The 15,822-nt window shown below is 42.8% G+C and overlaps 1 protein-coding gene across 12 annotated transcripts in view; it reads right to left on the reverse strand.

The window, feature by feature from the left end:
• CDH12 (cadherin 12) overlaps nucleotides 1–15,822 on the reverse strand; it is a 1,995,427-nt gene that overhangs the window by 424,882 nt on the left and 1,554,723 nt on the right. For all 12 annotated transcript variants that reach the window (XM_073630873.1, XM_073630871.1, XM_073630869.1 and 9 more), the window contains one exon: nucleotides 1,722–2,016. In XM_073630873.1, the coding sequence (XP_073486974.1) occupies nucleotides 1,722–2,016 (295 nt within the window). The remainder of the gene's footprint in view (nucleotides 1–1,721; nucleotides 2,017–15,822) is intronic.

Genomic DNA, 15,822 nt, shown 5'->3' on the forward strand with positions numbered 1-15,822 from the left:
AAAAAGCCAGTAACACTTTTGGCTGATTACCCTGCCAGAGCCTTTCAGTGATATTCCTGCAGACTCACAATGGACCTCAATGGACCTTTGAAAGAATCTTCCTGCTGGGGTGTCAGGCTCAAACATAAAAGATGCTCCACATAGTGTAAAATCTCAATGCAATTTATTTGTAAAAGAGTTAGATTACACTCACATTTTCGTAGTTAAAAGTATGCATTAAAAAATCGCCGACCGGCATATACACAGAGCGCCTGTGCTTTTCCGGCACTCGTGGGTATTGATGATGTCATTGGTCTACATATGCTGATAATATGGCAATTGGTTTGCCAAATTAAAATATTTTTTTCTCACTGGCATGTTCAATCTATTGTTATTTCCTTAGTGACTCCCTGATGCTTACTTTTTTTTATACAATTAATTGATGCCACTTCAGGGTGATAAACTTTGATTTGACTCTGCTAGATTAAAATAGATTATGATGGCATGTTTTGTTTTTTTAATGGCTGTATTGCTTCCAGATATGCTGCTAGAATCTTAAGTAAACTGTCAAAAATGGGTCAATAACTTTTTTTCCCTCTTTGATTGAAAGTATTTATTCTGTAGTATTATAGGACCAGAGGAACCGTTGTGTTTTTTAGGTTACCCTGGATTTTATACATTTAATGAACTGGGACTGGAACACAAGATTGTGAATGATATTGATCAATGATATTTGGAGGAGAGAAGGATTTTTCCCCCCTTGTTTGCCCATTTCTTTCTCTCCCTTTCCCCACTTAGTCCTGTTAGAAGAGAGGAGTGATAGAAAGAAATAGAGGAGGGTGTATATATTGTTTGGCATATCTAGAGAGAGGAATTTGAGTATGGTTAGAATATGCCACCAAGAAATGGATAAAAATGAACAGGGTTACCCACTCAAAAGAAGTTAAACAGTTCTCAAATTAAGGAAAGATCCTACAAATGTAAAGCAGTCCAATAACAGATGAAACATTTACAGAGATGGAAATAAAAAACAAAAGGGCAAAGGCCATAACCAATCAAGTGGTTAAAAAGTTTAAACCAGTATTGAAAAAATCTTCAGAAAGAACTAGAGAGTAGTCATCAAATTATTAGTATGCTACAAGAAGCAGATGCCTGTATTTTAGCATTAGAAGTTTCCACAATCCAGTAGGAGAAAATGATAACTAAGCTGTTAGCTAAAATAAACTGTAGCTAAAAAAAAGGTGGGTGTCTTAAAAAAAATGACTTAAAAATAGGTCAAGACAAAATAACTTCATGCTAGTTGGGCTCCCTGAGCTTTTAAAGGGTCACATCTCAACATGTTTCTTGCAATTTTACTAAAGTGCTATCTCTAAAACAGGATGAAAGTGCCAATTCCTTTTTTTAAAAACAATAAATTAAACTGCAGTTGCAGCAATCAGTTTTTTTCTGTGCCCCATCAGGGATATCCCATACTACTAAAAAGCAGCTTGTACATATCTATTATATTTCAGCTTTGACATGTAAACATCTGGAGGAAAATGTAGCTTGCACAGTGTGACAAACAATTCCATAAAATAAGAACCAGGAAACATGTTTTGCACACAACATTACCTTTTCATAGGCAGAATGATTCAGCCACAACTGCAGTATCACCTAATGTTGATTTTTAATGTTAAACGATAATCAGATTCTAACCATATTGTTTTATGAAGTGTTTAGTATAAAATTGATTTTCCACTTACCAACTGGAGACATTTCAGGAACACTGGCAACATAAGGGCCATCCAAAAACTTTGGCTCATTATCATTAATGTCCTGAACTTTTATTATGAACTCTGATTCTGGCTCCACTGGCTTTCCATTGACAATATCCACAGCTTGAGCACGTAATGTATAGAATGCTTTTTCTTCTCTGTCCAAACTTTTAATAGCATGGATATCACCTGTGGTGTCATCAATTGTAAATATTGTGCCAGCACCATCACCCAACAGTGTGTATTTCACTGATCCAACTCCTTTGTCCAAGTCAGAGTGGAGCTGTAAAATAAAAATAAAAAGTGATAATTGTACAGAAACTTTTTTTTATTTGCAACCATTATAAGTGACAATTTGCATTAACTAACATATTTAGTTTAGCTGTATTAAGCCTCAGGCCAAACAAATATGATTCACTGCTATTATTTCCTAATTGCATGTTTTTATGCCACTTTATTCAGCAATTACAAATATTAAATATCTGTTATAAAGAAACATAACTTTTGAGTTTTTATCTATACATTTACAATGTTGTCAAAACATTGCCCTGTCTCTTTCTGTTTGGTGACATTGATTGAAAGCATGAGAACTGCTAAGCTTTAGATCAAAGACACCAAGCCGACAGTCACAGATGCATCCTTAGCAAAACCCTCTTCTTACACTAAGACAGGTACCTGCTGGAATTGTTTCTGTAGATGGAAGAGTTCATGCTTAGTTGTAACAGAGATAGGAGCCAACTGGGTCAAACAAGGGCTGGTGGCATACCCATTAGAGCTAATGATTCTTTACAGTACTCTCCCTTACAATACCTATATCCTCACTTTATGGAGAAACTGCCTATTGTAACCTATGGAAAACTACATGTCTGGACTCAATGCCAGAATTTACAAAAACTCTCCAGATGTTTTAGAAAGTTTGCTTATCAGTACGGAGCATTCAAATGTTGCTGGGATCCAATATCAATCTTTAGGCCTGTAACCTTTCCACTTTCTATTCAAGGCAGTAAACTGTAGTTATTCACCAGGACTGGATGAAGTGTAGTAAAATGGGGGTTTCAACAAAGAGGCATAATAATATGTGAAGCCCATCCCTAAAAGGGGTGCTGATCTGTCCATGATCTTTCACTCATCTGGCTCAGTAAACAGTCTTTATTGCTGATTAATTTGGACAGGACTCAGGGAGCTGCCGGATACTCCAGAACGCTGAACAACCATAACAGGACAATCTTCTCTCTGTAGCTACTTCTTTGAATAGTCCCTGCAGCAATAGCTCAGGGAATGGACAGCATTGGGACAGCATAAGCAGTGTTCCAAACCAGGCAAGCCTTAGTATTAGTGCACCAGGGGTAAACAGTTATTAGGATCTTTCACTCAGGTCGGTACTTTTAGTATCCCTGGGTACTTGGATGTCTCCCTCCAGTCTCAGATAGATGAATCCTAAATAAATCTTTGACTGGATCTCCAATGAAAATCCCATCTCAGCTTTAGGGATTTTAGTAGAACAGGCACCCTAGCTCTGCCACAGCTGGAACCTTGATGAGCACAAGTAGAATTTTCATCTGCACTGTCTAGAAGTGCAACAGCCCTTCAGGCTGGGGGCTTCTCCTCCTGAACAAGAATGGCTGCCACAGGTGCTAAACTGTTTATGCAATCACCAGCCACCTTATGGACTCCCACCCCCACTTCCCCAGAGATTGTCAGGAACCATATAAATATTTAGGTTGCTTATTTGACTTTTTTGGCTTATTTGACTTTTTTGACTTATTTGAACAACACAATATTTGAAAACCTCCAGAAAACAGGGGAAAGCCATCTAACCTATAGCCTGCAGAGCCCTAAACACCCCAAAGCAATCACAAGCTGCTCAAATTATTGCAGGAGAGCCACAAGAGCAACATTTAGCTAATCTAGCTAGCAACCTATTTTGGAGGGTGCTACAGTGGGTACAGTATGTACAGTAGGTAGCCTGGGTAATCTGCTAAGGTACATTTTTTTAATAAAAAAAAAAAAAGATTTGATCCTTAACCAGTTTTCATCAGCCACTCATTACTTTTGACTCTCTATTTGAGAAGAATGTTAGAAAGCAAACAGTTCTATATAATCTACTACTAATAATTATCAGTTCCTGATCATAAACAATATACTCCAGGAAAGACACTTAATTTTAAATTTTGCATATACGATTTAAATGTCATTGAGTCACAAAGAAACAATGTCTAGTTGAAAAATAATTTTTACTAAAGGAAAACTGACAACTGTCAACAAGCCCTTAAGCAGAATCATAGCTATAGAGTGGCTACATAGTTAAGTGATTGTAAATGATCGCCTTGTAAATAACCCTTTCAGTTTAAAATAGAAATGAAAGGTAAACCATTTTTGTATGGCTATTTAAAACACATTATAAATACCCTTTTTCCCTTTTTTTATAAGTGATTACATTCTCTCTGTTCTCAGCTGCATAAGAGCTGAGGGGAGAAGAAGCAGCAGCACACTGAGCTTCCCAGTAAATGGCTGTGTAGCAGGGGCATGTCAGTACAAGTCTGATCTGATGGAGGAGACTACACTGAGTTCCCAGCAGAACTGACCACAGTGTGATATGCTGCTTAGTGTGTTCAGTTTTTAATAGGAAAGCAGAGGAACTGGCAGGAACACCAGGGACATCACATAAATGAAGTGATACAAAGAGAACAGGATACTTTATCATACAAGTACATGCTACAGCAGGCACATATGAAATGTTGGGGTAACAAACACTTTAAGATCAGCAACTCTTCCAGCCTTAAATTAAATCTAAACCCATTCACTAAAATCACCTATGGTATTTAATACATTAAGTAATTTGAAAATTCATTGTCTGTCTTTTTGAATATACCATGCTCATTATAATTCATACATAATACCTATTAATCCTGCCATGAAAGACCTTCTTTTGGCTACTTTTTTTAAATGGGGTAACAGTGGTCTTTCCCTGTCTACCAATTATGCTCCCATGTTGGCACACTGTCAAAAGTGCTTCCAGTGGAGTCTATAAGTGGCCATGCTGATTCTAAATGTGCAGGCATAATTCTCTATTCACTTCATCAGGGAGTCTGCCCTAAGCAATGAAATATACAGTAGTTGGCACTGGTGTGTGTGGCTGAGAGGGAATAGAGGAGATCAACAGCACTTATATGCAAAAAGGATTAATATGTAAGTAATTGAGCCCTAGTAGTCAAATTGTCTATAAACACTCTTCAACAAAATGATGATCATCTGCACACAAACACCAACTCCATGTTGCATGAATGTGAATAAAATGGGTGAAAGATGGCTTCAGCTTCTGTTCTCCATGTGTAGAGAACTCATCAGATGCCTTTCGCCCTTCTTGGGGCTTAATCGTAGAGGACTCTTTCACCCATTTTATTTGCATTTATGCAACAGGGAGTCTGTGTTTCTAGATGCAGATGACTGCCATTTTGTTGAAGACTTCTGGACCCTGTCTTGCAGGTTAGGGAGACTTTTGAGCAGTACTATTTTCACTGTTTTGGGCTATAAAAACTATTCAGGCACTATAAGAATCCTCTGAGCTTTTTCTTTAAGGATATAGCCCACATATGATTATTTTGCATACTTACATTAGTCAAGCTTTGACTGCCTGATGGGCCACTGAGAAGCTGACAATCAATGTAGAAGTTAGAGCTGATACAGTGATAGCAGCAATCTTCCAGGTCCAGCTCAGATTCTGTGTGAGTGGCTTCCCCTCTATGTCTATGGTTGTACAAGATGGAAAATAAGGGCAATAACATCTCAATTTACACCTTGTCCAATTAGATAACACCTTGTATTCATTGAAAAAATACAAGGTGTTCTATGAATGGAGACAGTGATGAGTGAGTAAGCACTGTGGTCAGTGTGCAGAGGGGAAGTCACTCACATTTAACCTGGATGTTGCAGCTTTTACTGTAATAGTGTTGACTACAACAGTGATTTTCAGCTCCCCTATCGGCCCTCAAATATGAGATTTGCATGCTTACATTGGTCAAAGCTGGACCAATGTAAGTATGCAATAAAGATAATATCTGGAGTTCAGTTTTAAATTAAAAAAAAAAAATCCTTAAACATCTCTTTAATAAGGACTGCTGTCACTACATTTAAAGTAAAATTCTCTGGGTGAACACTGCGGCTCTCCACTTTCCAGACCACTGAAATTGTCCCCCTGCAGAGAGGGGAAAAACCTAGGACTACAGAGGAGCATGACCCCAAGGCGGCTACAGACATTGGATCCCCACCTCCTCACAGATTTCCTCATGAAGCTGACACAGAGCGGGAGCCAAGATGGCGCCGCGGAGAGTGGCCGCTCTCACACACCACTGCCTCATGTAATGGATCCCACTGAAGCGTACCTCTCAGATATGGAGGGATCACCTCAGGAAATTCCCTTTAACTCAGCTGCTGAGAGGGGTAAGTGAGCTGCAGTTTCCCCAGCCTCCTCTCCTACTAAACTCGCCTCAGCTAAAAAGCAACATGGGGCCTCTCTAGCTGCACAAGACCCTGACCAAGATGAAATCTGTGCAGACCCACTAGCTGCCTTGCCTGCGGCAGATGCCCCTGCCACTGAAATCACACCTAAAGCCATGCTGCTCTCACTTCAGACCGGGCTTCACCGCAAACTACACTCATCTCTTAACCACTTAACCAATAGGATAGATTGTCTGAAGGAAAGATCAGGACATATAGAGCATAAACTGTCTGACATGATTAAAGCACATAATGAAGTGGTTGACGTGCAAGAGGACAAGAGGAGCATACAGAGATGATACAAAAATTGCAAATGAAAGTGGCGGATCTAGAAGTTAGATCCAGCCGCAATAATATTACATTTAGGGGAATCCCTGAGTCTGTCGAAGCCAATGAGCTCTTCTCTTATTCAAAGAAACTTTTCCTTAAGTTACTGCCTGACCTCTTGCACAGAGATCTTCTTCTTGACCATGCCCATAGAATCCCAAATTGGCACATCTCCCGGACACAGTCGTGTGTTGGCACGCGTCCATTTTTACCACATCAAAGATCAGCTTCTCAGGGCCACCATGAATGCATGAATGCTTCCTCCTCCATACGCAAGTGTAAAATTGTTTCAGGATATTTCAGCTGCTACTGCATAGAGAAGGAAATAATTTTTCCTGATTGCTAAAGTACTACAAGATAATAACCTAACTTATAGATGGGGATTCCCGACCTGTCATGGACATACTACTTCCAGACCTACAACAGGGCTCAGGCGCATCCCCACCAACAGGTTCCCAGTAACGAACAGGCGTGAGCCAATGCGCATGTGCCGATCGCGGAGATCGCACGCACAGTGATTCGGCTTTGGGGCCCAGTGGCCTTTAAGAGGGGCTTCCACCATTCAGCTCTTGCTGTTTGATCTGCAGCTTCACCTGTGACCTGTTCCTGTAATCAGCATTCGATCACCTGACCTGGCTCTCTGACCACGCTGCTGTCTCCAATCCTGAACCTTGGCTTTCCCTGACTCTGATTCTGTTTACCTGCCTGGCTGATCACCTGTTACCAGAAACCAGCCCGAACTTGACTATTCCTTGCCTGCCGATTCTGTTGAACTGATCCACTGTGTATGACCCGGCTTGTCTGACCTTGCTTCTGCCTGCTGTGTGCACTCTGTTGACCTGCATCCAGCTTACCTGCATCCTGCTGACCTGCATCCAGCTTACCTGCAGCCTGCTGACCTGCATCCAGCTTACTTGCAGCCTGCTGACCTGCATCCAGCTTACCTGCAGCCTGCTGACCTGCATCCAGCTCACCTGCACCCTGCTGACCTGCATCCAGCTTACCTGCATCCTGCTGACCTGCATCCAGCTTACCTGCTGACTTGTATCCAGCTTACCTGCACCCGGCACTCCAGCCAGTTCCAGTGTCTCCCAGTGGACATCATCTCCAGTTCCGGAGAATCCACCAGGCACTCATACCCCACTGTGCTCCTACGGTCACTGTCCTCAACTCCAGTGATCTGGGAACCAGGGCTGTACGAGAGGTCTCCCTCTGCACGTCAGGCTCACATACGAGGTGTCAGTATCAAACAGCCATGCCTGAGCCTGCAAGAGGGACCTCTGCTACTGAAGAAATCTGCCAATTACTCTCCGTCCTCACTCAAGAGGTGAAATCCCTTTAGGACAGCTATGAACAACTGGTGAGACAAGTGCAGTCCCGGACGAGTATTACAAACCTTTCTTCCAGTGGGTTGTCATCAGAGGCTTCCCCCGCACTCCCTGTAATGATGTTATCTCCAGAACCCAGGGTCCCAATTCCGGAGAAGTTTTCTGGGGATCGAAGCAAGTTTCGGACTTTCCGTAATGCATGTGAGCTGTACTTTTCCTTACTACCCTTAACCTTTTTGCGGGAAAACACCAAGGTGGGGTTTGTTGTCTCACTTCTGCTGGGAGAACCACAAGCCTGGGCTCATCACCTGCTGGAAGAACACTATGTTTCTCTGGACTGTTTGTCATCCTTCTTCGAGGCAATGTCACTCTTATATGATGACCCCCAACGAACTTCCACTGCCGAAGCTGCTCTTAGCATGCTCCAGCAGGGCCGCAGAGTGGTCGAAGATTATATAATGGACTTTAGACGCTGGAGCGCGGATACCCAGTGGAACCATGCAGCTTTACGGCACCAGTTTCGCCTAGGCTTGTCAGAAGGACTAAAGGATGAACTGGCTCGGGTCGGTGTACCAAATTCCCTGGAATCCTTGATAACCCTAACTATTCAGATAGACCGTCGTCTTCGGGAACGCAGGATGGAGAGGGTGACCCAGCAGACTCAACCAACTTGGATGTTACCCCAAGTGCCTACGACCTCTCGTCCTGTTCCCCTTAGACCGGTCCCAGTTAATCCTGCACCAACCAAACTAATACCGGACTTTCAGAAATCTGGGCAGGTCGGACTAATGAGACCCGCATTGTCTGCCGAGGAACGTCTACGTCGGCAACAGCTCAACCTGTGTTTGTACTGCGGGGGACCGGGCCATTATGTACATTCGTGTCCTGCCAAGTACCGTAGATCTTCATCCATTCCACCACACAGTCACCCAGCTCTCTCTACTCACCTGGCTATTCCCATCACCCTTCAGTTTTCTGGAAAGACTGTGTCTGTTGCTGCAATAATAGACTCTGGTGCATGCAGTTGTTTTATTGATTTGAACTTTGCCAACCAACAACGCATTCCACTCCAGCACAGGGCTCAAGGACTTTCTGTTTTCTTGGCAGATGGATCCCGTATTAAATCTGGCCAGGTGACTCAAGAGACTCCCCCACTGCCTGTAATTACTGTCTCGAACCACAAGGAACTGCTTAAGTTTGATGCTATTGCTTCCCGTCTGTTCCCGATCATCTTGGGTCTACCGTGGCTTCAGGCCCACAACCCGCAAATTGACTGGGGCTCCAGAGAAATCAGGTTTCAGTCCCTCTACTGTCAAGAACATTGTCTGCCCTTACCTTCCAAGATATCTGGTCCTTTGTTGTGCCTGGAAGCTGACTCAGAATTACGCTCAGCAGTACCTGAACAGTATCACAAGTTCTTAGACGTTTTTAGTAAACGAGGGGCAGAGACACTTCCTCCTCATCGTTCCTACGATTGCCCGATTGAGTTACTGCCCGGAGCTGAAATCCCCTTTGGGCGAATTTTCCCTCTGTCTGAGCGGGAGTTGGAGGTTTTAAAGGAATATGTTGTAGAAAACCTTAAGAGGGGGTTCATCCGGCCATCCACCTCTCCAGCTGGGGCAGGGATCTTTTTTGTGGAGAAGAAGGACCACTCATTGCGTCCTTGTGTGGACTACCGGGAGCTGAACAAGGTCACAGTCAAGAACCGGTATCCCTTACCCCTGGTACCTGAGCTTTTTCAAAGATTAAGAACTACTGTTGTGTTCACCAAACTCGATCTTCGTGGGGCCTACAATTTGGTTCGCATTCGTGCAGGGGACGAGTGGAAAACAGCTTTCCGTACCAGGTTTGGCCATTATGAATATCTGGTGATGCCCTTCGGCCTGTGTAATGCCCCTGCTACTTTCCAGCACCTGATAAATGATATCTTCAGAGACTATCTGGACATTTTCATCATAGCCTACTTAGACGATATCCTGATCTTTTCCTCATCCTTGGATCAGCACCGGAAACACATCAAGATGGTACTCTGCCGACTCCGTCAGCATGGCTTATACACCAAACCAGATAAATGCGAATTTGAGCGGCATAGTATCCAATTTCTGGGCCTGGTAATTTCCACAGAAGGGTTCAAGATGGACCCACAAAAAGTCACAGCTGTTCTGGACTGGCCTGCACCCTCAGATAAAAAGGGGGTGCAACGTTTTGTTGGCTTCGCCAATTTTTACAGAAGATTCATCAAAGGATTTTCTGCAATTATCTCTCCGATCACCCAGCTAACAAGACAAAACGTCCGATTCCAGTGGAATCCCCAGGCTCAAGCTGCCTTTTCTACCCTAAAGGGACTCTTTACCTCTGACCCCATCTTGAGCCATCTGGATCCCTCTCTTCCTTACCTACTCGAGGTTAATGCCTCAGAAACAGCTGTGGGGGCAGTTATTTCTCAGCACCAAGGACTCAAGGATCTCATGCACCCCATAGCTTTCTTCTCTTGGAAGCTTTCGCCTGCAGAGAAGAATTACGATGTGGGGGACCGTGAACTTTTGGCCATTAAAGCCGCACTCGAAGAACGGCGATACCTGCTAGAGGGAGCGGCACATCCCATACTTATCTACACGGATCATAAAAATCTGGAATATTTACGAACTGCCAAACGTTTGAAGCCGCGTCAGGCACGATGGGCGTTATTCTTTTCCAGATTTTCATTTCACATCACCTACCGGCCAGGATCAAAGAACATCAAGCCTGACGCTCTCTCTCGGATGTACGATGACCCCAAAGAAACTTCAGTTCCGGACACCATCTTATCTGAGGGCAACTTTCTGCTTTTCCAGACAGACCTGATGTCCGGTCTAAAACAAGCCTGAGAGGGGGTGTCCGGTCCTCCAGGATCAGTCTTGATACCCAGGGATGGGATGCTTTGGAAGGACAGCAAAATTTTTGTGCCAGAAAGTTGCCGGACAGAAGTGTTGAGCCTGTGTCACGACCACCCGCTGGCTGGACATTTTGGGGTTCACAAGACTCGTGAACTAATCCAGCGCATGTTTTGGTGGCCGAAGCTTGAGGAAGATTGCAAGGACTATGTTAAGTCATGTGTCATCTGTACCCAAAGCAAGTCTGCCAGGACCAAGTCCTGGGGCCTCCTCAGACCACTACCAATTCCTGACAGACCCTGGAGCATGATTGCCATGGACTTTGTAGTGGAACTACCCCCTTCTGAAGGACATACAGCTATCTTTGTAGTGGTCGACCGTCTGTCTAAGATGGCCCACTTCATACCCCTAAAGAGTACGCCGTCTGCTTTGGAAACCGCCCGGGTGTTCATCAGGGAGATCGTAAGGTTGCACGGGGTACCAACCAACATTGTATCTGACAGGGGAGTCCAGTTCACCTCCCGCTTCTGGAGGTCACTATGCCAAATTCTGAAAATTGAACTTTCCATGTCATCTGCTTTCCACCCCCAGACTAACGGACAAACTGAAAGGACGAACCAAACCCTGGAACAGTACATCCGTTGCTTTACCTCATTTGTTCAAGATGATTGGGTAGCACTGTTGCCTCTAGCGGAATTTGCTTTCAACAATGCCAGCCATTCAGCCACAGGTCAGTCACCGTTCTTTGCGAACTATGGGTTCCATCCTGTCTTCCTGCCTAACATTATTCCAGAATCTCCTGTTCCAGCAGTACAAAGCACTGTCGAGTTCCTGGGTCGCAACAACAAGTTGTTGCAAGAAGCTATGGCCAAGGCGCAGGTGAAGAGGTGAATTACGTCTCCAACCAGGTGATCAGGTGTGGTTATCTACCACCAACCTCAAGATGGCTTGCCCTTCAAAGAAGCTGGCACCCAGATTCATTGGCCCTTTCCCAGTTAAAAGGAAATTGAATGAGGTCTCCTATGAACTTACCCTGCCTGAGTCGCTCAAAGTGCACCCGGTGTTTCACGTGTCTCTGCTTAAACCCACAGTACCCGACCCTTTCCCAGACAGAGGAACGGGGCCACCCGGACCCGTTATTATTAATAAGGACGAGGAGTATGAGGTGGAGGCTGTCGTAGACTGCAGGAGAAGAGGTAACCAACTTCAATTTTTAATCAAATGGAAGGGCTATGGACCAGAGGAGAACTCATGGGAACCTAAGCAAAATGTGCATGCTCAAGAACTGATCCAGGCCTTCTTCTGCAGACATCCTCAGAAAAGAGCTACTTCCAGACCTGCAACAGGGCTCAGGCGCATCCCCACCAACAGGTTCCCAGTAACGAACAGGCGTGCGCCAATGCGCATGTGCCGATCACGGAGATCGCACGCACAGTGATTCGGCTTTGGGGCCCAGTGGCCTTTAAGAGGGGCTTCCACCATTCAGCTCTTGCTGTTTGATCTGCAGCTTCACCTGTGACCTGTTCCTGTAATCAGCATCCGATCACCTGACCTGACTCTCTGACCACGCTGCTGTCTCCAATCCTGAACCTTGGCTTTCCCTGACTCTGATTCTGTTTACCTGCCTGTCTGATCTCCTGTTACCAGAAACCAGCCCGAACTTGACTATTCCTTGCCTGCCGATTCTGTTGAACTGATCCACTGTGTATGACCCGGCTTGTCTGACCTTGCTTCTGCCTGCTGTGTGCACCCTGCTGACCTGCATCCAGCTTACCTGCATCCTGCTGACCTGCATCCAGCTTACCTGCAGCCTGCTGACCTGCATCCAGCTTACCTGTAGCCTGCTGACCTGCATCCAGCTTACCTGCTGACTTGTATCCAGCTTACCTGCACCCGGCACTCCAGCCAGTTCCGGTGTCTCCCAGTGGACATCATCTCCAGTTCCAGAGAATCCACCAGGCACTCATACCCCGCTGTGCTCCTACGGTCACTGTCCTCAACTCCAGTGATCTGGGAACCAGGGCTGTACGAGAGGTCTCCCTCTGCACGTCAGGCTCACATACTAGGTACGTGTCACGACCAAACTACTGGTCACGCACCAAGGTTAGCAAGTGGCTATTACCTCATGGAAAGAGGGGTTTAAACAACTCCATCACTGGGGTCTTGTGTCCACACTCTCCTTGAATGCCTCTCATCAGAATTTGGCACATAAATCCCATGCACCATGAGAGGAATGTTAGAGGCCTTTATCTTAGGCTGGGTGCCCAAGGGAAGCGAAACTGGTCTGAATGTATCAATACTTTTCTAGACCAAATACAGCAATTAGAAAAATCAAATAAACAAAACTCTAATGCAGCAGGTACAACCTCATTATGCAAACTAAGAGAAGAGCTGTGTGCCTTCTTATATTCTGGGTTTAATCATCATATTAAAAAAATCTGCCTTACTTGGTACACACAAAGCAACAAACCTAGAGTGCCATTAGCACAACAGGTTAAACATAAAATGGCACTTTCCAGGATCCCCTTTATGCACACAGCACAAGTGTGAAGGGTCTGCAATCCTAAAGATATAGCTGTTTTAGTGAGTTCTATTCAAAGCTACATAATCTTAACAACTCACCTGATCTGACTCAAATAAAACAATTTTTAGACCTCATTTGGTTTTCTACCCTTACACCGACCCAACTTTCAGAGCCCAACAAACCCTTTTCAGAAAAAGAGGTCCTGGATACGATCCATGCACTCCCACTCCACAAGCCTGACGGCTTCTGAAATGAATATTACAAAACGTTTCCCTCGCTTCTCAGCTCCATCTTTGCAAGGCATACACTCTCTTCACTGACACAGGAGATACCCCCAAGGAATCTCTTGAAGCAGTGATGTTTACTGTATAGATGGTTACTATATTAAGATTGTTTACCTAATCATTGCTATCCAATCTCGGGTTATAAACGCTTCATATGTCTTTTTATAAGCTGTATGACCTTTGACTCATGTAACTCTCTATTTTTTTCAATAAAAAGTCAAGTAAATAAAAGAAAAAAAAAGAAAAAAAGAAAAATCACTGAAACCTTTGTTCTGCAAACTTTATAGATATAGGTATATCTGGCCCCACCATCTTTGTATTTCCATTCCACTCATGCAGTCATGCAGTGCTGTTGCATATATCATTATCACCATTTCTGATAGATATTTTTGTTTCTTTTCTAGTGATAAAAAATCAAAAACGGATTCATTTCTATTTGAACTATGCAGTATAATCAAATGGACTATAACCCAAAGAGAAAAAAAATAAAATAAAAAAAAAAAAATATATATATATATATATATATATATATATATATATATATATATATATATATATATATATATATATATATTTGTTTTTTTGTTTTTTTGTTTTTTTTTCTTTACTTTAGGACATTATATCACAATGTCATAACATTTATTTAAATAATAAAATTCATAAAAGGAGTAATAAACTACTCTTCTTGCAATTACTTTGGGAAATGAGACTTGGGAAGAGATGTTATTTTCTTTGAATAGAGTTTTTTATTTGGTGTTTAATGCATAGCGTTATACTTGAAAGTTATAGTACTCAGCACAGAAAATAATTTATCATGCTAACCTAGCTGACAAGCAATAAATTCAATTTGAATACATAACTGATAGGTGATAAATGTTGTAATATGTGAAAAATTGCTTCATCGTTCTGGGATAGACTGTCACTTGGATCACTGATGCACTCAGTGTCTCTGTTCAACATTGCTTAATTTTATATATGTATATAACAGTATTTATAAAATAACTAATATTTTATTCCAGCCTCATACCTCTTCCAATATATTTTTTTAATGAAGCTCTTTGAAGTCACAATGGATGTTTACACAGACCTTAAATGACTGTGATTAGTCAGCATTATAGTGTGTCCTCCCTTTTATAGCTTGTTTCATAACAATAGATGCTATGGTACAAGAGAAGCAATAGCATAGTAGAAAACTGTTCTCTAAAAGTATAATGAGAAAATGGTATTAAAAAAAACTGTTTACTGATGTTTCATTAGAACGGCCAAGAGATGTTTGCTTTTAGCAAAGATTATACACAGTGCCACAACACCAAAGACACATGCATATATGTGAAATCTTCTGCATTAGCATATCAGTAGTGTGTGCCACACACATGTTAAGAACAATGATGCCACATGGGTCATATGACTCAATTTGGTTAATTTAAAGCTGAACTTCCAGGCAAACAGTTATAGTGGTTGTATACCCCACGGTTGTATACCCCGCTTTCAAATTTTTACCTACAGGTAAGCCTATAATAAGGCTTACCTGTAGGTAAAATGCATATCCCCTAAACCTGTATGGTTTAAGAGATATTCACTTTGCATGCACTCTGAAGGTCGGGTGGATGCTGCTGGAAAATCAGAGCTCTTTGACGGAAAGAGAACTTCCACACGCATGCGTGGGAGTGACGTCATCGTGGCTCTGGCCACTCACAGCGCCAGAGCCACAAACCCGGAAGAAACACAGAGGGAGCATGTCAGCTCCCTCAGCGGTGACCAGGAGGCGATGCTGGCGCCTCGTTCTAACGTATTTCATAATGAGCTAGTATAAGAGCTGTTTTACCGAGCCAAAGAGTTGATATTTACATCCATCAAGTCTTTAGAGTTAAACATCTTCTCCACACAGCATAATTATTCCTGGCAGACCAGGGGCCAGAAATTGTTTTTCTGCTGCAGTTTTGCTTTCACCTACAGATTCCCCCCCATTCCCCACTCTGTGACTAGATAATAAAAGAAGAAGCAGCAGACTGATAAACTCATTTGTCTGTCAGCATGCCCTTTGAAATGCAATGTACCTAAATGTCTCCTTGTGTTGTTTCTTTCCTCCCCAGTCTGATTTCCCACCAAGCTTTTATAAATAAACTACTTTTTATAACGTTGCCTGACTTAATATATAATACTCTGTGAGCATTAATAAATTTCAATAAAGTAATGCTTTTTTTTTTTTTATTAAACATATATAAATGGATATGATGTGATACTATTAAAAGTTTC

This window comes from Aquarana catesbeiana, linkage group LG05 (assembly GCF_042186555.1).
Source record: "Aquarana catesbeiana isolate 2022-GZ linkage group LG05, ASM4218655v1, whole genome shotgun sequence".
Lineage (NCBI taxonomy): Eukaryota > Metazoa > Chordata > Amphibia > Anura > Ranidae > Aquarana > Aquarana catesbeiana.